This window comes from Aquila chrysaetos, chromosome 3, assembly GCF_900496995.4.
Source record: "Aquila chrysaetos chrysaetos chromosome 3, bAquChr1.4, whole genome shotgun sequence".
NCBI lineage: Eukaryota > Metazoa > Chordata > Aves > Accipitriformes > Accipitridae > Aquila > Aquila chrysaetos.
Genome location: NC_044006.1, coordinates 68,914,830 through 68,936,880, shown reverse-complemented (window position 1 = coordinate 68,936,880; position 22,051 = coordinate 68,914,830). Strand labels below are relative to the sequence as shown.

General features: G+C 41.0%; 1 protein-coding gene across 1 annotated transcript in view; it reads right to left on the bottom strand.

Moving 5' to 3' along the window:
• Positions 1-1,834: 1,834 nt before the first annotated feature.
• Positions 1,835-22,051, bottom strand: part of PTPRN2 (protein tyrosine phosphatase receptor type N2) — a 664,954-nt gene continuing 644,737 nt past the window's right edge. The window contains exons 22-23 of the mRNA XM_030008997.2: positions 11,982-12,055; positions 1,835-6,556 (exon numbers count right to left, since the gene is read on the bottom strand). Coding sequence (XP_029864857.1) covers positions 6,485-6,556; positions 11,982-12,055 — 146 coding nt within the window. The 3' untranslated portion in view covers positions 1,835-6,484. The remainder of the gene's footprint in view (positions 6,557-11,981; positions 12,056-22,051) is intronic.

The window sequence follows — 22,051 nt, the reverse complement described above, 5'->3', positions numbered from 1 at the left end:
ACCAAGAATAAACCCAGCCTACCGGTTACTCCTCCCTGTGGGTGCGTGGTTCTTTGTGTTTGCTCAGCATGCAAACCAGAAATATGAATCCCATCAGCACTGAATTTTTACAACAAGTTCTAAAAATAAAACCCCGAGGAACTCTGGGCAACATGAAAAGTTCCTGGTTTTTATACTGTATGAGGGGCTGCAGTAGTTTATCTAGGAGCAGAAGCAAGTCCCTCCCTTTCAAACTGGCACTAAACAGGGCAGCAGATGGGCAGCTCTTTCCTCCTCTCCCCCAGTTCACTGACTGCTGTGTCCTCCTGCTTCCCCAAAAGCGTGAACAGCTCAGCCTCAGACGAGGTGTGTTATCACAGCCCGGGCTGCACGGCAAGAGTATTCAGGTGTGCTCGGGATGCTCCAGGCATCAGCTCAAACCCAGCTCTTTCCTGAGCACTACTGGAAGCCAATACCCAGTCTGAGAATCGGCTAGAGCCATAAATACAAACCCAAGAGTAAGAGCAAGAAAGTAATGCCCCTTGGCAGCAGCCGAGACACTATCCTGTAGTTACAGCACCAGAGAGGGAGAAGCTGCGTGTATCTGGGTAGCATGAAGCAAAAGCAAGTGCTGGCTGCACAAATCAAGGTATGCGCAACCGATAGCTTTTGTGTTTGCCTAGAAGATACATAATGCTCCAGTAGTTATACAGTTAAGTGTATTTCTCTTTTTGTCCTCCATCTGATGTTACCAGAGGCTTCAGAAAGCTATCTTGGAGATGAAAGACCTCCTAAATTACACCACCAGGAAAATAGCTATAATGGTGCATGTATTTTGCTTCCAAGATGAAAGTCACCTTCTTACACTGAGAAAGGCATAGATATTAAAACACGCAACTACATAAACAAGGTTAAAGAATGTAAAATGTGATTCTTCTGACGGGAAGGGAGTGAGCTGGACCAGGACAGTTTCTACCTTTCTATTTACATTTTCCTAGTTATTTCCAGGTAAGCGGCAAACTATTTTAAGTCTTCTTCAAAACACAAGTGAAATTTTAACACACAATATAGGACCATGAAAATTGCCATACCAGGGCTGTCTAATCCTAAAGACTGCCTCTGATAACAGCCAACAATAGATATCTCATGGGAAGATACAAACCTTCATATAATGGACAGTGCTTATGGGAAAATTACTTCCTATCCCCTGAGGAGAAGACTGGTTATTTTATGCTGTGCTCATGTGGGAACCTCACACTTTATCCCTCTTAACCTTGTTTAATTTAACAGTGAGTATTTTCCATTACCCTTTCAAATCCTTCTGTGAATCCTGCTACTATTTTAAAACTATAAATCCTTGGGCAGCTGTACCACCCATTATGTGATGCTCTGACCCACCAGCCTTCCCTCCCCCAAAACATTTTCCTGCCTTTAATTTTCCTGAAAGAAGGTATCATTTATTCCATTTGTTAACTTGTACACTCTGTGACACACACTATAGGCCAAATATTTTCACTTCCCGGTTGTACAAGGAGGGTCGCTGTAATTTGGTCATTTTTTTCCTGCTTTACTTTCTGGTCTGAACACAGGAGTCTGCCTTGATCAAAACGTTGGAAGCTCCAATATCACAAGCCACACTCCCGAGCCAGAGGTGGCTGCAATCTCTTCTGCTCAGAGCAGCTTAAACGTGCACCTCTAAGCCGTCAGCAGGACGTTTGTGCCACTCTCTTTCAGCCCCGCGTGCCCACCTCGGATATTCAGAATCCAGCTCTCCAGCAATGCATGGAGGTACCGCTCCCACCCCTCAAATAAAAGCAAAGCACCAGCTGTGAATGCTGTATTCACAATACCATACTCCACAGACAATGTGACTTTATTCACAAATATGATTTTTACAGAGGTAGAACAAAATACTTTGTATAATTTTTTTTAAACTATATACATATAAAGAATATAATAGAATGACAAGAAAGAAAAGGTGTAAACAAAACAATATTATGCCATCAAATACAGTACAAACAGCATGCAAGAACAGCTTCAAATGAAACCTTGCTGGTGTAACTTTATTTCTAATGTGGTAAACGAAGAGTAGTAAAGAGTCATGCTCTAATTGGATCGAGTATGCCACAGCTCTGCAATTTTAATTATTTTTTTTTCTTTTACAATAAACCGACAGGATAGCTTTCTTTTCACTGTGGTGGGGAATGCTTTTGTAATGCCCAATGTAATCTTAACAGAAAAATATAATAATCAAATCTACAAAGTGTACTCTCATTTAAAAAGCAAAACCATAGAAACTGTACAGTTTTAAAAAGCGAATTATCTCAACTGCTTCTTAAGAGAATTTTCTAAACAAAGAATAAAATATGCAGAATAAAAATTAGGAGAGCTATTGTTCTGTAACAAACCTAATCAAATACTTGTTTTCTATTCCAATAAACAGGTTTTTTAATTAATGACTATTCTGGAAATTATGAGGTGGGCTGGGTTTTATTAATGTTCCACTTGACTAATAAAGCATGAACTCCTTACAGGTACTATAGCTGTCATTCCCCTGGGGATAGATGGAGATTGGTTCTGCATGCATGCTAGAGACAGGAACAAGGTTTAGTCATTGGTGTAGATTTAAAAAATATTTTAAAATGTTTTAAACGTTTAGTAGCATCTATAAAAATAATCTTGCTTGTTTTACTACTGGATTGAGATTTGGATATGGGATTTTCTGCTGAAATTCATTCTTGGCCCTCTCAATTGCCAAGGACTTCCACTGGATGTTACCTGGGCTGCACCAGGTCCCACAGACAATGGTCAGGAGCACTGGGTAGAGCTCACACCTGAAACATGTGAAGCCAACAGCAAACCCCACACCGTTTTCCCTGTGGCTAGGGCTGAACCTCAAGGATCTGGTCTTTGGGGAATGGTGCTGTCCTGCCCCTCCATCCCTCTAAATCTCAGCCCTTGTCATGGGAAGGGCGAAGGCTGGAGAAAGCAACTGTGCTGTTACTCCTACAAACTATCAACGCTGGTGACGACCACCTCTCCATCTCTCCTATCTGCACACACTGTGACTACATGAGCGTGGGGTCTGGTCAGGTCACTGCCCTGCTCGGTGCCAGCAGCTGTGCTCGCTGCTGTGCCTGTGGGAAAACAGGGTTTTCTCCCTCTGCCACAGGCTTTGACCAGCAAGGAAGGAAACTGTGAGCACTGGGGTTGAATTGCCCCTCTGCAGCTCTCCCGCTTAAATGTCATTTGAAGATTCATCCACAGACACAGCACCTGTAGATTCAATTTGTCTTTATCAAGAACACGAGCATGGTCAATATTAAACACATGCTGTTTATGGCTACGCGTCGGGCACCAGCCCAAGCTTCAATCTCAATAAGTTTACTCAAGATAAAGCAGAATATTGAACGGGGAAGGACGGTGGCTCTCATTTGACTCCGAGCTCTCGGGTGATGCTGGCTTCCAGGAAGAAGCTCAACTCAAGCTGCCAGTGAACATGGGGCAGGACACACGTCCAGTGCAAGTGGCCAGCGGTGGCCTGAACAACATCCTTTGCCAAATCACAAGGACTAAGTTAACTGCAGTGAAAAGGGTAAAGAAATACCTGCCCTGCATGAGAAACCCATCTCTGTGGCTTCATCCATGGCTTTGGCATCTTCCCGGGAAATGGATTGTCAAACCCCTCCGGATTGCCCTGGTGCAACTGAAACCTGCGTTTCACTAATAGACCCCGCGGCAGGTTATCACCCCCAGAAGCAGGGCGTTTATCGAGGGGTGTGAACAGTACGCTACCTGCAGAAAAAATACTGTGTGATAGTTTACAGTCAACAGAATAAGCCTGACACCTCTTTGTGGAAGAACTGTACAAAACATGGCTGAAATAACAGGATTGTCAATGACATTCAGTGGGACAGACTCTAACCCTCTGAGTAAGACTGCATCTTTCTGTTGTGTAAACTGGTCTACAAGTATGAATAAAACAATAGACCCCTGCCCCATTAGCCTTGGGGAAGATTAATGCCCTCTAATCTATGCTAAATAAACTCCAAAGCATGAAGAGCAATATTTAAGTCCTACACTCAGCTGCTTGTGAATTAATAGGGATCACCCTGAAATTGCTATTATGAAATGCAAATATTTGCAAAAGAACAATTAAAAAATATTCCTGAAGTGCAAACGAAAAGCTTGTCAGCCATGTTTGCGGTATGCACAGGGACAGTCAGAAGGCGAACGCTAATGAATCCCATGGCAGAAATCCGTGCTAAAAACACATTAGCCCATTGGCAGTAGGTAATGGCACAGCATCTTGCTCTGGGAAATAATTCTACCCAATAATCGGAGGGCTTGGCTTAGGATGCCCTGATTTTGATTCTTTGGACAGTTTGTTTGGATATAACTACCTGTATTTTCAGAAAGCTGCAGTACATGGCTCACAGTAAATCTACTTCAAACACTTGCTGATACTGCTCAAACTGATCTCATCTGCCCTGATCTGCAATTTTGTTTTAGCTAAAGTAATAAAAGAATCCTGTTAAACCTAAATTATCAAATGAAAAAGGCAATTTTCTCATTCATACTCCATTAGTTTTTTTAGTTATTGCTAGGAAAGCTCTAAAATGCTTAGGCCATAAAATAAACATGTGGCTTAATGTACAGTATGTGTACTTAAGAGGATGATGGCATCTGCAGTAACTGCTCTGTACTGCTATAGTAATGGAACGCACAAATTAAGCAACAGCACATACCAAGCAAAGCATACAAAAATGTATGGCAAAAAGTAACAAGCCTTCTGCTTTTTTTTTTTTTTTAAATAACTCTTTAATTGCTAAACAGAAGAAATCACCAATGTCCACACCCACAACACAAAATTGCAACATGGTTGATTTCGACAGATGCCTGTTACCTCTGTGCCAGCAAAACTCTGTGATATTGTCATCTTTAACATTTCACTGATTAGAAGTTTATAAAAGCTTCCCCTTCTCAAATTAAATTCAGTGATATATTTTCCAGTGCTGAAGTTAAACGATTAGCTTAATATGGTTTCAAGCACACAACACTGTTAAGATTTTGGAAAAAAAAGCACCCCAGATTCTTAAACCATGGAGATGTAGGATAACATATGAAAAAGCATCGAAGTATTCACTTTTGAAAATGAAATTAAGAGCCTAGATCACATAGGTACCTTTGATGATTTTACTCAGGCCCTTCATTCAAACATATCAGAGTACTTTCTATCAATAATTTAAATTCCTTCAGAAGAGTACCACAACTAAAGCTATGAATTCACATAAGCAAGATTGCATAACCAAACCATTCACAGACACATTTTAGCATTACTTTGAAACAGTAGGCATTAGGATTTTGAGAACATAAGAATCTCTGAAATTCAACCTGTGTGCTTCTTTATCCCTTAATGGTTAGTTAAAATAGGTATCATTCAGAACAAGGAGCAAGCAGAGCCTCTGCAGAAAGGTGCAACGAATGTCTGGATCAGACTGACTCGATGAGAATCATAAAATGCAGATTGGAGATTTCTCCCTCAGCCAGGCTTTTACAGAAATATATTTTTCCCAGCTAAAAAGGATGGCACGGCACAGTTTTACAGAGGGAAATGCAAAAATATAAAGAGGAGAGTCCCGTTTTCTTCCTCAGTAATCCCATAAAATCAACAATCTGTTTCCACAACAGCTCCGGACATTTACCTGACTGCTGACAGGGCCTTTCCCCATCACCTGAGGTGAGTCTACACTCTCCTTCCCCACGCTGTCAGTGGTAGGTACACGGTCAGAGTTGTTGTGCTCGTTATCCCCCGGCTTCCCCTTAATGTGACCAACTCGTTCTCCCCAGTTGCAACAACTGTGCAGGCCTACTTACTTATAGTTCAGATTTTCTTCCATTCATGGCACAAAGCTGAAAAGTAAACAACAGTTAAGAAAACATTTGCTTGCCAAAGCCCAGCATGAGAAGGTGCAAGCTCTCTTTGCCAGAGCCTGGACCTGTGTTTACTCACACCCTCAGCACTGTTTCATGCTCTAGCTCGGCATTGTATAGGAACAATCACCATCCTCTTCAGGCCCCCCCCTCTTATTCAGCCTTTGAGAAGTTACAGAATATAACAGAACACTGTTTTCTGAGACTATATTGACTGCACTAATTACCCACAATACTGTATATTTGCTATTAAGAACATAAATGTGTGCTTTCAAAGTGTGACATTCAGGGCTTCAAGGATGTGAAAGAAATTAGATGGATTGTTCTGTCACTTAATCCGAGGCTTCAATGTACTTTTAAAAACTTGTTTAAAACCCCAAAAAACAGAATACACATTTTAACTGTTGAACTTTTACCAGCTAAAGGAGTTTGTAAGGACCCTATCACTATGTGGTTACAACAGAAGATACACAGTTAAGGTCAGGTCACGGTTTCCAAGAACATTCACAGGGACTGAGGATGAGGAAAACGAGGGATGGATCCTGCAGGAACCTTTGGGAGGCCGAGCCGCTCACTGGGGAAGTGCCTTGAGTATTGCATTCACTTCCTCTGCAACTGCTGTCAAAGCAAACTCAAACTGCTCCTGTGGAGAGAACAAACGCATACTCTGAATAATAAAACACTTTCCAAAAGCCTGGTGCACTATTCTGCAGCCGAGCGTCCTCAAGACATTGTTAAAAACATGAATATGCAGGATGAACTGTACACTGCAACGGAAAGGAACAAAATGTTCTGGGATTATTGATGCCATATAACATGTCTGACAGCATCTTGAAGTTGGAGTCATTTTAATGGAGAAAAATGTTGGTAGCAGAAACTAAGCTACTGGGACACAATGATGTATTGCAATTGCATGGTCAGAAGGGTTTGGGAGTAGTTGATCACCAGCCATTTCCTTCTGACACAGAGATGGAAACTCGTTAACATAATTGAGATATGAAATAGGTGAGATGCTGCAAAGCAGAGCCTTTGGCTTTTCTCAAGACTGTTTCTAGGTGAAATCAGCTGGAATAAATACCTCCTCACTGTCTATCTATTACATAGAACAGTATCTGCTTTTTGGTTTACTTGTTATTCTTCTTCTTCAGCCTCCCTTTTCAATGGCATTTCTGCACCCACAAATTACCTAATGACGTTTAGACCACTCCTATTTAAGAAATACTTGGGAAGGCTTTTCTCTGCTATTAATTTACTGCAAGCATAAAACCAAAATTACTAACGGGCTTCTGGCCTGGGTTGGCAGAGGTGTGAAGGACACAGCCATGAATGGCCACCTCCTCTAAGTGCAACCCTAACACACTCCTGAACTGTGTAGTTCTACAGAAGGACAAAGGAGTTTTACTTCCTCAAGGTTAAGAGGTGTTATATTTTCTAAGCAAGTAATTTTTCTCAGAAATTTACCTTACTGAAGTGTCTGACAGGATGATTTGGCATTTGCAGCTTTTCAGATGAAAAAAGAAAAGGGGGCAGTTTACTCAGAATATAGGCAAATCAAGGACACCAGACAAGGACTGTGGAGAAGTTTCTGGATTTTCTAGAAGTACTCCAGTGGTTTAAGCCAGCTGGGGTCAAGAGCTGCTGCAGAACCGACTTTAAGAATGGAGGTCTGAGATGCAGCCCGCAAAGCATCCTGAGATCACTGCTGGGATACTATCTGTGTCTCCAATTAGAAAACTGGTGGTCTGGTAGGTACCTCCAGCCCCTCAGTTCGCCCTGCCAGGCGCTGTGCGGGATGGCTGCAGGTATGTACGCAGCAGTGGTGGACGGCTACAGAACACAGCCAGCCCCCCGAGGTGATTACTGGGCTAACAGCATTCATTTTCCACAGTGTTTCACTTTACTGTGGAAATCTGCTGGAAGGATGAAAGAACAAACTACAGATATGCAACTCGTAGTTCAGAAAGGCAGCTGACTTCTAATTCCTGCAATTCAGTGCCAATCTTCTCTGCCTTGTCTTACCCCACTGCAGAGTCATCTCCCATGTGGAGATGCCTCCGAGAGAAGCAATGATGGGCACAGTTCCTGAGCAGGAAAAGAAGAACAAAACTCAGAATAATTTCTCAGAGACGCTGACATTCAAGAATTTTGCTGTCTGCTTGGTGCTGTCAAAGTGGCATCCTTGTACATTTGCTGGACTGCAGCCAATAGTTTTTAATCAGATATCAGTTCACCCTAAAGAGTAGGACTCACCCTCATTAGGCATAGAAAATGGTGTATATGCCTGTCTATGCCTCCCCGCACTCCCCAAGGTCTCTGCAATTAAAGAAAAGACTGGAAGTGCTGGTGGCCACCCAGGAGCATCAGTTGTATTTTAACCGGAGTACATTGAATGTGTGAGAGGAGCTGGAGGGCAGCGGAGGCAGAGAGGGCATTCATCTGGACATGCCGTGCCAGAACCAAACCGGGTGCTTGTACCAGCTCAAAAAGCTTCGGGAAATTTGGGCTGATGCATGAGAAGTGCTCGCCTCTGGGAAAAAGAGCCTTGGCAGGAGCAGCTGGCAGCCGCTGGACCCCATCGGTGCAGACCTGCGAGGCGAGAGACCAGTGGAGTGCAGGGTGGGAGACCTTTGTGCCGGGGCTGGCAGGAGAGGGGCAAAGCAAGTGGTCCCGGGATGCCGGCACTCAGATGTGAGCGGGACAGCTGGTCCCCGTCGCTGCCAGTCCTTCGGGGAGCACAACAACAGAAGAGGCTGATCTGAGCACGATGGGGTTGACGTGGTGATGCAGCCAAGTTTCAGAGATGTGCAGATGCCTCTTCCAAGATGTGGGCGTCGGTTCGGAAGAAGGGAAGCTGCCCATGGCAATGAGGCTACCTAATGTGCTCTTCATCTGGGTATTTTACAGTCAGGAAAAGCTTGTAAGATCAGGGGCTACGATACTTTAAAATTAGTCCCATTCCTGAAAATAACTCGTATTACTCTAAAGTTATTCACTGAGCAAATCTGCCCTTTAACCTTGTTGGTCCAAGACGTGTTCACCTTATTGTAAAGATCTGTCAGGCTGGAGATCATCTGACCTGCAAGTGCCTTTACCCCTCACGGAGGCGTACCCCTCATGGGAGCACAGGGCATCATTGCACCACCTGAGGAAAAGTGTCTGTCTCGCCCGAGGACCGTGGATTGATCAACATGAACTCCCAAGTTCAGTATGGATTTTGGAGACAAGTTCAGTGGAGACCACCAGCTAACATTAGGTGTGACCTTAAACTACTGAGGCAAAACAACTTACAAAGCATCATCTTTAGAGCCAGAGGTCAAAACTGACTGTGAAACACTGCAGTAAAAGGGACAGTAGAGCAGACACGAGATGTGTGAGGATGTGGTCTCTCTAGGATGGCACAGCTGAGCTCTTCCCCCTCCTTCCTTTTGTGTAATATGCACAGGTGAAATGCAGATACTGCAAATTCCATTGATGTGTATCACACCCTCCAAAGAAAAGCCTTTACACACTTTCTGTGCCTTTCCACGAGAACAACCACAGTCAGAGCAAATTAATTTCAGTAATTTTTAAAGGACCTCAGTTTGTTGTTTTGTACAGCTACACTATCATTCACATATGCTATTCGCATGTAGAAGATTGACTGGAGATGAACTTTAACATCTAGCTTTGCCTAGAAAACAGAGCTGGACAGGCATTTTGTGGCATCAGTCCACCTATAATGCAGAGGTGACAAGAATATATTTAGTAAAAAATAATAAGCTATGTTTCATTAAGTCTACAAATAAAAATTCCCAGGAAAACAAACTGAGTACATGTAGCATATATGACACAATAAAGAACCTTAGCTAAATATTACAGATTGCAAGAGGAAAGATATAGGAGAGAGAAAAAAAGGAAATATATATTTTTCCCATCACAGAGAATACAATTCCTCCTTCATTACTTTTTCCTCTCACATGTGGCATATCAATTCTATTTTATGATTCCCCTGCAAAAAAAAAAAAAAAACAAACCCACAAACCCTCTATTATGCTTCTCAGAAATGCAGAATGTCGTTATGATAATTTCATTACCATTTATTATATACAGTGCTTTTGAATTAAAGATCCCTTCCAGCAGACAAAATGTTGCAAACAAATCTTTCACATGCTTATTGAAAATGTGGAGCGCTGCCTGCTGGAAACACAATAACATTGCTGAAGTAAGTTGGTGTTTATTTTGCCTAGGGATATTCTGTAATTGGCATTTCTAACCTGACTTTTAATCCATCGTTTTAAATTACTCCAAGAGTCTAATATTCCTCATTTGTATTCAGTTGGGAAAGCACAGGGGTTTGTTTAAATCCATCAGAAAAATTCTCTGGGGATCGTGCATTGCTAGCATGTAACCAGATATTTATAATTTGCAAGACATTAGCTTGAATAAGTGATTTGGGTGGTTTTGAGAAAATGACAATGATGGAAGAAGGAGCAAGAGGAGAGATAAGCAATATCCTGAGAAAATTTTTCATCCTGGATGAAAACACAGGATACGTTTCTTTTCTGGAGCTTTTCCAGATAAATGTTTGGAGGGGAAAAACACGTCTCGAGTGAGATTTTCATGGGACTCGGGTAACTACTTCTGAGCTAAGTAAGAGAAGTTGTTCACATAACCTCATTCTTTGGTTCTGGAGCTATGCTTTTTCTTTTGTTGAAGGCAACATGCTGTAATTTCTCTGCTCTGAGAGGGAAACTGGAATCTGAGCTCTATATTTCTACAGAGCTGCCATATATTTTGGATGCATTTACAGAGTAGTTCAAAACTTGCATCTTCCCTCAGAGTAAATATATGTGACGTTGGATATGGTGTGCTATACACATTTTTTTTCCAGTCTGAATAATCAGAGCAGAAGAAAGATTTGTGCAGTTTTATGTCTTACTTGCAGATAAAGATTAGTCAGCTTTGACTGGCTCATCTTTATTCTTCATGCACTTACTTAATTGGTAAATAATAACTATGTCCCCCCAACTGTTCTCCAGCACCACTTCTCCTAGTATTAGTGGGAAGATAAAATGATTAGGAAGAGATTCAAGAAAAGTTATGAACCAGTGATTCCTGCAACACACATTTATTTCACCTTTGTCCCTCAGCAATTTCAACTCCCTAAATGCTGCAGACTTTCCTATCAGTTCCAGCCTGGCCAAGACGGAGTGCTGTCACATTGCTCTTGTTACTCAGTTTGGGGCTATAACTCTCATTCGATATTTTACAATGTCATACACTGATTTATTTGGTCTCCATGCCATGAACGAGTTTCTTTATTGTCATATTTGTAGCTCTTAACTTGCAGCAAATACCACAAACTATCATTCCATACATGACTGAAATTGTTAATAATAGAAAGTTTCATTGCTAATTTAAGGGACTATAATCACACCATCAGCTATCTTTAAAAGTTTTACATTGTGGAAAAATGTCAAAACTATTACAACTGACAGGAATTACAGAGCAAAATGTTCACCTCACCAAAGGGTACAAATATAGTTACCATGCTACATCCATAAAGGACACGGCTTTAGGCACAATGTAAGCTCTTCCATTCAAAAATACTAAAAATGACTTGATTTCCTACAAAACTATATTTCCTTTAATTCAAAACTTTTTTTTTTTTTTTCAGGAAAAAAATCAAATGCAGCAGTTACATTCTCTTTAATGAGTTGAAGCTTTTGAAAAAATATTACATGCACAGATACTCTAAGAAAATAATCCATATTTCAGGATGAAAGCAAGAACATTCTTTCAAATGCACATTTTCTTTAGTAGGCTATAGATTGTTGTCTTGACTGCCCTTCATATATGGTAATCAAGATAGATGTTGGAGATGTTACAAGAAAGAGCAGTAAACACCAAAGAAAGTAGCCTAGATAAATCTTCAGCATAAATAAACCTCAGTTGGTAGGGAGCCAAACAGAGTAATCAGCAAGCGACCTGCGTTAAATTAGGTCATACTCTCTCTCTTCTGTCATGAAAACAACTACTGTGAAAGACCTTTAATGTATTTAAAATCCCAGTGGATTTATTGACAGTACCTTTGTCTGGACCATGCCTGGTCTCTGGTCCCTCAAGTGCTCCAGGGTAGCAGCAATATCAATCTCTTTAGCACCTGCAACAAACCACAAATTGGGCTGAGTTCAGAGCACAAGATAATCCATGCTGCATCTGTCAATCTCTTGCTATCGGGTTCCCTTTGGGCTAACAGTCCAATTGAAAATTATTACATCCATCTCTCAGCAGACTTGGCAGGCAGCTGCAATTTTTGTGTTCATATAGAAAAATAAGAGGTTGGGGCAGCTTTTATTAACATTAATTCAAGAAAAGCCAGAGAAAAACAAATTCTTAAAAATGCATCTGCACCTAGAGCAGAATATATTTTGCAGAACCTAAGGGTCTGTTGTGGCAATGCCACCGAGTGCCCCTTTGTCACTTCTAAGAGTATGCACTGAATTAGAGCCCAAACCACACAAAGATTTATGCTGTTGAAACAAGTTTAGGTAAACTTTTGTCACCTGCAGCCGAGATCCAGAAAACCTGCCTGTGGCTTCTTAGTTCAAGACCTGCCAGACCATCTTGCCGAGTGATCACTCTTTCAGCCGGCAAACTTACAGCATTTTCTTTAGGTTATACTTTGGATGTCGGGATACCGCTGCTGTGTAGTGATCAGCAGCACCAAGATGCAGAAAATAGGCACATGCAGCCTGACTGCTGCGGGGACTGGCTCCCTTCCTCGGTGCAAAGGGAGGTGCTTTCTTTTAAGACGTGATCTGTGGACAGCAAAGCAAGTCCTTGTGTTTCTCACCCTTCTTATAATAACCCAGAGCCTGGAGAGCCAAAGGGGACAGGGAGATGCTGATTTCCTCCTCAATTTCCTCCAGTTTAAGATGTTTTAAGACCACCTTCCTCATTTTCCTTAAGTGCCTAAGCTGACGTTTTTTGAAGGGATTGAGAGGAAATCAGGATTTTGGTCCCTCCTGTATGAACTCCAAGAGTAGAAGCCTGGCTGGAAATCCTTCGAGCCGAGAAGTTCACCTACAGAGTTTGGCTCTTTCGCATCCGTCCCCTTCTGCATCTTCACACAGTGCCTGCCAAAGCATCAGGCAGACGGGCAGAGGGTCACCCTAGCCAAAGTGTAACTGCCCCATCTCTGCTCCCCTATCCCCTACTGCCCTGGTTGTCCGTGCATTCTCCTAGGGCAGATGTGGGCCCACAGCTTCTGAAGCTTAGAAAGATGCTGACCTCAGGTCTCTCCTCTTTTGTACATACAGTTTTGTCATTAGATGGTTTATCAAGGACAGGGATCAGCTACAATTCTGAAATCTGCTCTATTTTAAAGGATACTCAATGGTGTGCTCTGAAGAAGACCGTGGCCTTTCGCTGTGCAGTTTGACAACCATTTCCTATTGCCTGGCCCTAGGAATCTCCTGGCCCAGCCTGTGCCAATTTGGGACTTCCTTCTGGAGGCATGTAAATCTGCCCAACCATTCACAGGGGTCTTGGTGCCTAACTTGTGGGCCACGCACCTAAAGCATTGCTGCTGCAATAGCTAACTTGTACACATCTAGAACATATACTTGTTTAGTTCCCAGGACTGGATTTGGAGGATTGGGCCCAATTCTTAACACTCCTCCTACAACTCTTGTAATTTAAGGGCTTAAGTCTAACTGTAATTAGGTTCATGTCAATGTAAACATCATGCACCTCCTCATTTACCTAACTCAACTTTATAACTCAGCACCATCTTTTAAAAAATTCAGAAAAGCAACTAATAGTGAATGATTTCATTTGGTTTCCTTTGATAAAAGATAGGAGAAGATATTTAAAAATAACATCAGCTCTATAAGAATAATTGATTTGCAATATATTCTTCATATCGTTGAACATATGTTCTTCAGCTGTATCAGAAATGGAATGCATTCATTCAGTAAATATAACAGTCACAACTTAGAAAAGGTATCTGAAAGATATTTTTGCTAATTACCACGGGTTGTGCATTGTATGGCTTTTGCTTCCTCCACAACCCCCCACACTGTACAGGAATTTACATGGATGAGCTTTGGAGAAAATAGAAAGTTTTATTTTAAAATAAAAACCCCCAAACCTCCTTACAATGGAGCAAAGCAATACATACTCACATACGTTGTAAAGTCTGATAACAGTGACAGTAATTATACCTTAAGTCTGTTGCAGGTTTTGCAGTGGCAGTTCATCTGGAAAGCATCAGTAAAGGTACACTCTTTGTAAACCCTAGCACTGGTGTAACATGGTAGCTCATTTTGGCATTTAGTCTCACACACGCACATGCAGTTAGGAGGGATTTTCCTATTCCACCACAGATGTCCATAGGAGCAGAGTTGTGTGAGTACTGCACATGCTTTACAGCCTTACTTGTGGCCTCATTAGGTAACTAGGGATTAGTATGTCCCAGTAGCATCTTGGTTCAAGGTAAGAGGAATTCTCTCTTTCAGAAATTAAGCTATGAGAAAAAATTAAGACACCAACATCCATGGATGAGGTTAACCCCAGTCCTGAGCTGGCCTCCAAGGTGTGCTGCAAGGATGAACCCAGAGATCCTCCCAGTGGAGCTGGCAGGCTCGAGTGCCACGTGGGCTTCCCCGTGGCTGCAAACGTGTACGTCCCCCCTTCAGTGAGGGATGGTCTTTATTTGAAAATACTCTAGCCTCAGGACAAAATGGGAAAAGGTTCATGACAAGACCTTAATAACAATCTTTAATGGCCAGATGGGCTTCTGAGCTTACCTTTGAAAGAGTTAATTCCTCCATTTCTGTGATGCAGGTTGCAGGCATTCACTAGCGAACTAATGCTTGCTTTTTTATCATCATTAATGGAATGACATGCCTAATAGTATGAACAACACCTGATTATAAAATCCTGATTTAGCAAAACACCAAAGCATATGCTTGCACTGGAACATAAGAATAGTCCTAGTGGGCCATTGGGCTTAATGGGAAGCTTGTTTTGAAGTGTTTTGTCAGTAGAAGTCCCCGATACATCAGTTTTTACTGATTAGTGTCCCCCAGTCCATGGGTTGTGATCAGCATGTCACCCACAAGCACTTCTGATGTCCTCAGCCATAGGTAATTAAAAGGAAAAGGAGAGCAAAGTATGATTTTGCCCAAATCACGTGTCTTGTTGAGAGGCCAGGGGGGTAGAGGCAAGGCGAAGCAGAGGCAGAGATAGGTTTGCTATCCCCTTTCTTCCATTTCTGAATGCCTCTGATACTATGGTGATGGGAACTACCTCAGTGCCTAGAGAGGCTGATCAACAAAACTTAGTGCTGTAAAGATGAGCAGCTGTTTTGGAAGAAAAATATCTTGGAACAAGAAAATTCACAGGAAAAAGGATGAAATCAATGGCATAGGATAAAGCCAGCATGACTTGTTTTCTCTCTACATGAGCAAACCTCTCTTCCTCCCCCGCATCCACCACTACATGTTCTGCATCTATTCCCTTATTGTGCCTAAACCAAACGAGTTTAAATATATATTGCTAGTCCACTATTAAATCTCATTTTGTGATGAGGGCTTTTTTTCTATTCAAACTTACGCTAGATTGCTGTTATATTATGTAAACTCAGCTCACTTCCACTGATGTGTGCGATGGTAGTCTGTAAAAGTTCTCCAGTGACAGAGATGGACAAAGAAAGAGATTTTCAAGGCACAAAGGGAGGTCTGAACCCAACCTGCATTCACAGGTGAGAGGAGCTCAGTGTTTCACTGCAGTGGGAGCTTTCAACTCTCTTTGGAATTATTTTGTTGAAATCTGACACAAATTCAACATCTTCTTCGCCACGCTGAGGCTTTCTCTTTAATCTGAGAGTACAACAGTATGGCATAACATTCTATAGTACCCAGTAACAATTTATTTATGCTTTTGAGCCATTTCAGGTGACAAAAAATACAGCATATGCTACATGACATTGGGAGAGAGGGATATTGCATCTAAGGACATTAGGGTCAAATCATGCTCTTACTGAGATGGCCGCAAAATATCCACACACTGCTAAGGTATTTTAAACATTGCTTATCTGGAAAGCCCACAAACTAAATTTGATGCAGTGGTTTAGAGTAAAAGCTGGAAGAACCTGATCCACTGATTCCAAGGATATCCCATTATGGGAAGTGTTTTGCTTGGGCTACTAAACTATGAAGTGCAGTAATAGATGGAGATGTCAATTTATTGTCATACAACAAATAATCTAGAGGAAGGCTTAAAAATACTAGGCTGGAGAGCACTGACAATTGGAAAAGAGAACAGAAAATGTGTCAAAGAGGCAATATTTTCTATCTTTTCTCCCCACCAATACATATCTGTCTGCTTAACAGTGCTACTGGTTTCAGAAAATAAAGAGAGGGATAAAAGAGGAAGCCTTTAAAGAATAAAGAACTGCCTTTTCACCTTCTGACTGTATTTTACTCTGCAGGGAATAAATTTGGTTTGTGTTTGTGACAGGTTCCTTTTTCACAATGAATTTCATTGCTTGTTTTAAATGAACATACGAATGGAACTTAGTGTGAGACTGAGCTAACGTTGTACCAGCAGCATTGTGAAAAATGACTGTGCAATGTGCAATGTGTTTTTTTTTTAAACAGAACATGCAGTTGCAGTAATTCACTGTGAGCCAGATACTACTGGCTTTCCCCCTGCCCTTAGCAGCTCAGTGAGCTAGCTGAGTAAATACCTCCGAAAGCACTTCCACACCAGTGCAAGCCAGATTTTAACTTCAGTAATTAACTATCATCTTCCTAAAGGCTTAAAGCATTCACAGTGAGTGCACAACAACCCACATCAGGAACATTAACTGGATAAACTAAAAGAAAACAAGAGAAGATGCAAGCTGCATGATATTTTGCCCCCAAGGAGAGAAGTGGTTTCTGAAGTTTAGGGTCATATCCTTTGCAACCCTTTCTCTCCCTGCAGGCACCAATGCAGGATGCATGCTGGCACTTAACAGCTGGTGCTCCTGATTAGCAGATCTCAAGGGGTTAAAGTGTTTGCCCTTAAATAGTCACATAAGTGGAGTATCCAGCATGTCATAAAAACATGGGTAAAAGTTGAATTCCCTTTTCCTCCTGCAATAAATAATAAGCTAGCCAAATTCTGCTGCAATAGGCTCCATGAGGTGACCAGCAGCAGCTCGCAATATTTAAAAACATCATGAATTACTTAATGTTAGTTTTATGACTATAATAATGAAATCTTCCCCCTCTTCTCTTCCCCCTAAACATGGCAGGGGACCCATTTTGATAAGCACAAGAAACATGAGAAACACTCTGTGGAGGATAATCCTTTCCACATTGTAGCAGCGTTGCTGTCACCGTGATGGTACAGGAATACAACAAAGTTTGTCGAGAGGGGTAACATCTTTTAATCTATTAGCTGGGAAGAAAAAATGAAGGCATATCATTAAAAAGTGGTTTTCAGGTTCAGCAAACCACAGAGCTTGTGCACCTGAAAATGTGCTGGTTTTTTTTTTTTTTCAGTTATAAGAACAATCAGCATTTGTTACATAAATGTATGGAAATTTTGGCTTAATTAAGGTAAGCTTTGAGTATTTTTATGTAATAGGCTTGAACATGCATTGAAAGTGAAGTCAAAAGTCCTATTTTATTCATTACTAATGAAAAGTGCTGCGTAGATTGTGAGACTGATAGAATTTTATATTAAAGCACTATATTAAAAGGAATATTTTAGAGACTAGATGCTCTGAATTTTCTGTATATTTATAAAAATAAAATAATCCTTAAATACTTCATCAAAGCAGTTATTTGTGGGGGGGTTTCTTCTTAAATAACCCAAACTGAAGAGTTTTCTTTGTGAATCTTTCACAAATACATATCACTCATAAATATTAAATTAAAAAGGATTTTTCTAGTGGGGAACAACTTTCAGATCTACCGGCATATATCCTCAAAAAGATACGATTATAACTCTGCAGAACGGCTATAAATTCGTTACTGAGTCCTAAAGGATGGCTTGGTCATTAGTTTGCTATGTTTAGATACATTTGAATTTTCTTCCAGACTGTGACTCTGACTTCCTGCACCACTTTGGTTAAATCATTAAATTCACCCTATGTTTCCCACCATCATTTATAAAATGAACCATCTTTTTCCTACTTAATAAGTTGTTATGAAGGGAAATCCATTGATGATTACAAGGTACTTGGACACTAGAGAGGTGAGGACCTAGATAGATACTCTTATTTTTTTTTTCCAACACCCTTTGCATCTTTCTCAGCCCTCTTTCTGTTCTCCTTGATCATAAAGTGATCACAAAGCTGAATATATGATGTAGGAGTCATGCTGAGCAGTTGTAAATGTGGGATTATTAGCATTGTTACCACTTCTCCTTAAGGAGATGATGATGATCTGTATGGGAATAAGCATTTATCCCAACAGAAAAAAACCAGGGTACTAAGGGGACTACAGAAAGGACCTGTCAAGTGCCTTTCTTTTTGCAGCAGTAAGTATTCAGTTTCATTCTAGTCAGATATTACCTGCTTAATGCATCTTTTTATATTTATTATATTGTATAGGTTTTGAAATAGGCCTTGAAGGGCAAAGGGATTTGTGAGGTCAGATTAAAAACTAGCTTGTTAAAAACTTGAACGAAGAGTCCCTAATGCAATTCTTTCCACTGTTGCTGCTACAAGCTGAAAAAGATCCAATAAATATTTGCAAGATGCTGCAGATCGGCAGCCTTTTAGCCTCAGAGACACGCACGATGCAGTATTCGCAGGCAGTTGGGAGTGCTGTGGAAGAACACTTGTAATATTATGAAATAGCAAAAATATATGTGAGAAAGAAAATAAGGGCAAAAATACAGTGTCAGCAAGGACAACGAGCTGTCTCATCACAGCGTGTCTGTGTTTAAGAAGAATACAAGTGTTTTTCATGTTTGGGTGATGACTGCATGACTCACGTCTAGAAGTGATGCTTCATGGTCAAAGTAAACTTGTGCACAGCAGCTTTATGCTGCCTTTCTTCCCTCCCCGTGTGAGGATTCTGACAAATAAGCTTTCTTGGGTTTAGTACAGCATTTTCTGGCCCTTTTCTGTGTTCAGCTTTGCCTTAGCAGGGAGGTAGAAAGCGAACTGTGGAGACCCAAAGACAGAAACCTCCTAAAGAAGGACAGACAGTAACTAGATCCAGGTCTGCCAGGAGCCTAATACACGAAAAGGGCCCACCTATCGTGCTGGCTGTGATAGCGTATAGGAACAAAAGTGGGGTCTCTGGGGAGTTAGAGGGGTATATCAGTCCCTAAGGACTATTACACTGTCACAGCTATACCGTTTCCAATACCCAAGCTAGTTGGACGTAGCACAGATACGCTATAGATCTGCAATGCCCCCAAAGTTCTAGATGCCTCCAGCTTCCCACTGACAACTTCTAAAGGACAGCTCGTGTAGCTGCTCCGGCGAGTGTTTGCCCCATTGAGTACTTAATGTTGCAGCGAAACATTTAATCACACCATATGAGGGGCAAACTCAATCTGATTAAAGAAGAAAGGGTCATAACTAGGGGGAGTGTAACACCACTTCTTCACTGACCATTAGTTTTAATGGCATACCGGTAATATTTACTAACTAGCTTAGTCTCAAAGGCCCAGCCTCATCTCCTCTACTCCAGCCATCCTTGAAGTTCGAATCGAAGTTAGTCATCTCCTCTCCCAACAGCTAAGAGAGAGAGGGGAAGCTCTGATGGGCAATTCATTTGCCTGAGAATTATCCTCCAGAGGTGCGTACCATTCTCCACTGATGACTGAGGAGACCTAGACAACTAGGTTAGGCAAGATGCTTAATGCTAGATGCTTTACATGGCTAAAGTTAGCTGGAATGAACCTGGATTGAAAAGAGTTGAGTTTTTGCTCCGCAGTTTCGGGCTCACAAATGCTAGAATCTGCCAAATCTAACAGTGTTTGAGATCTGTGTTTTGTGTCTATTGCCTTCCCCTCTGCCCTCACCTCCCCAGTTTGGCAATTTTGATGGAAATGACAAAGTAAAAAGCCACATGAACCACAATGAAAAGATAAACTGGTTGCAGTATGGTGTAGGGAAGGCCATGGAAGTGAAAAACGTGTTGTAAGAGTAACTGCTGTTTGTATAGTACTCTGCTGCAAAGAAACAAGAGTATTTTCTTCCTTCAACTTGCATTGTCTGAGTGCCCACTAAATAAAAACAATTGTAAATATTAGAGTTTAAAAAGGGAGCTGAACAACAGCTACAAACTACAAAAATAAAAGCAATTTTCATTTGTAGTTATCCAGATGTCTGCTGCTGTAGCTGCTGGAATTCTGCTATTGGCCAGGAGGACCATTTGATGCTTTTCATGGAAAGAGAAAGCATCAGCAAAAACCTAGTGAGGGACACACTTTTAAAGATAACGAAAAAGATAAGTGTATTCAGGCTGGCATTTTCATTAAAAGCTTATTCTCTCTCCGAGATGAACAAAATCTGTGTGCATGAGTGTATGTAGTTAGGGATGGACCCAACGTACACCTGAATCAGTAAACTGTCTGTAATTTCAGACAAAATACATAAGTGCTTCTATACACCTAACAATGACCCAAATTAAAATTTCACTTCCTTTATTAAAAAAAACAAAACCAAACCAACCACAACAAAAGAACCCAACAGGCAAAGCACGCATACAAATGGAGAAGAGAGTACTTAAAGTAATAAAAGTGATGTAATGAAAATTATTGTGACAGTCATATACACACAGAGTATACATTACATAATATGTTATTGTTTACACATTTTATATTAATGCTTGAAAACAGCATGTTATAAATGCATAAATGTAAGTGATATGGCTTTGTCAGTACACAATCCAAAGGAAGGTGATACTGAAGATGGAACACCTAGGAACAGCCCAATATTTTTAAAACTGCTACAGGAAAATAATGCTTCTAAGCTTACACTGATTTTAACAGTCTTGCAGGGATAGAAATCCACCATTGACATGTCAGCTTTTAAGCTAATATCCTTTGTCAATGCAGAAAAAGCATGCAGAAACTACTCACTGTAACTGAATGCAAATGGATGCTAATTGGAGGACCAATCCTTCCTCGCTTCCACTGTGCATGAGAATACGTCACATCACATTCTATACCATACAGGAATTGTTTTTCTTTCACATCTAGATTTCCTCCACCCTCTCCAGAAGTTACAAGTAAAAGGAATATGCCTAAATTACTACATGCAAGAAATAGAAGTTAATGAGTTATATTCCATATGGGGTAAGATATCCCATAATCACCTGTGGTCACTCTAGAAAATACCAGTGGACACATCTAAACTCAGCTTACACAGACATGCGTGCGCGCGCACACACACACACACATGCACACATACGAAGTGTATATACAGCAAGAATTGTGGGTGTGCTGTTACTGCCTGCTTCGAGGTGTTCCCCGGTATCAGCCTCCATACAGTTCTACACAATTTGCTTCTTTTAGTACCTCTTCCAGAAACTAGTGTCAAATTACCTGAGAGGCAGTTCATCTCCACATGCTGAATCAAACACAAACAAAGGTAAGGTGCTGATTGCAAAAATGACATTTCTGAAAACATGCCTCAGCTGGCTCTAAAAAATCTTGGATTTCCCTTCGGAAAATGTGAATTTTTTTTACAGGGGACACAGAAGTAGCTCGCCCACATGAAATCTATTAAATTGTAATAACTACATTTGACATTACTTTCATTTTACGTTGCACATAGGTGGCAATGCTTTCACAAGACAGTACATGGAATGACCTGGATAAAAGATGCAACTATTATGGATTCATTCTCCAATGAAGTTTATCCTTAAAACTGACTAAACTGATCCAGCTATAGAAGTTGTGGAATAATTACATTTTAGTTAGGCAATATACATTGTATGTACCCTTTAAAGCCAGAAGACTACCATCTGGTCAATTAAACATTTCTCTTCAAATCCTTCTATGGACTGCTGCATGAGATTAGCTACAAAAAAAGTAGTTCTTCACTCTGTATATAAACCTCTTTTTCCAAACATTTGCCCAGCTGCTTCTCAAACTGATACCACAGTACTTCTATGACCAGCTTTTTCACTTTTCC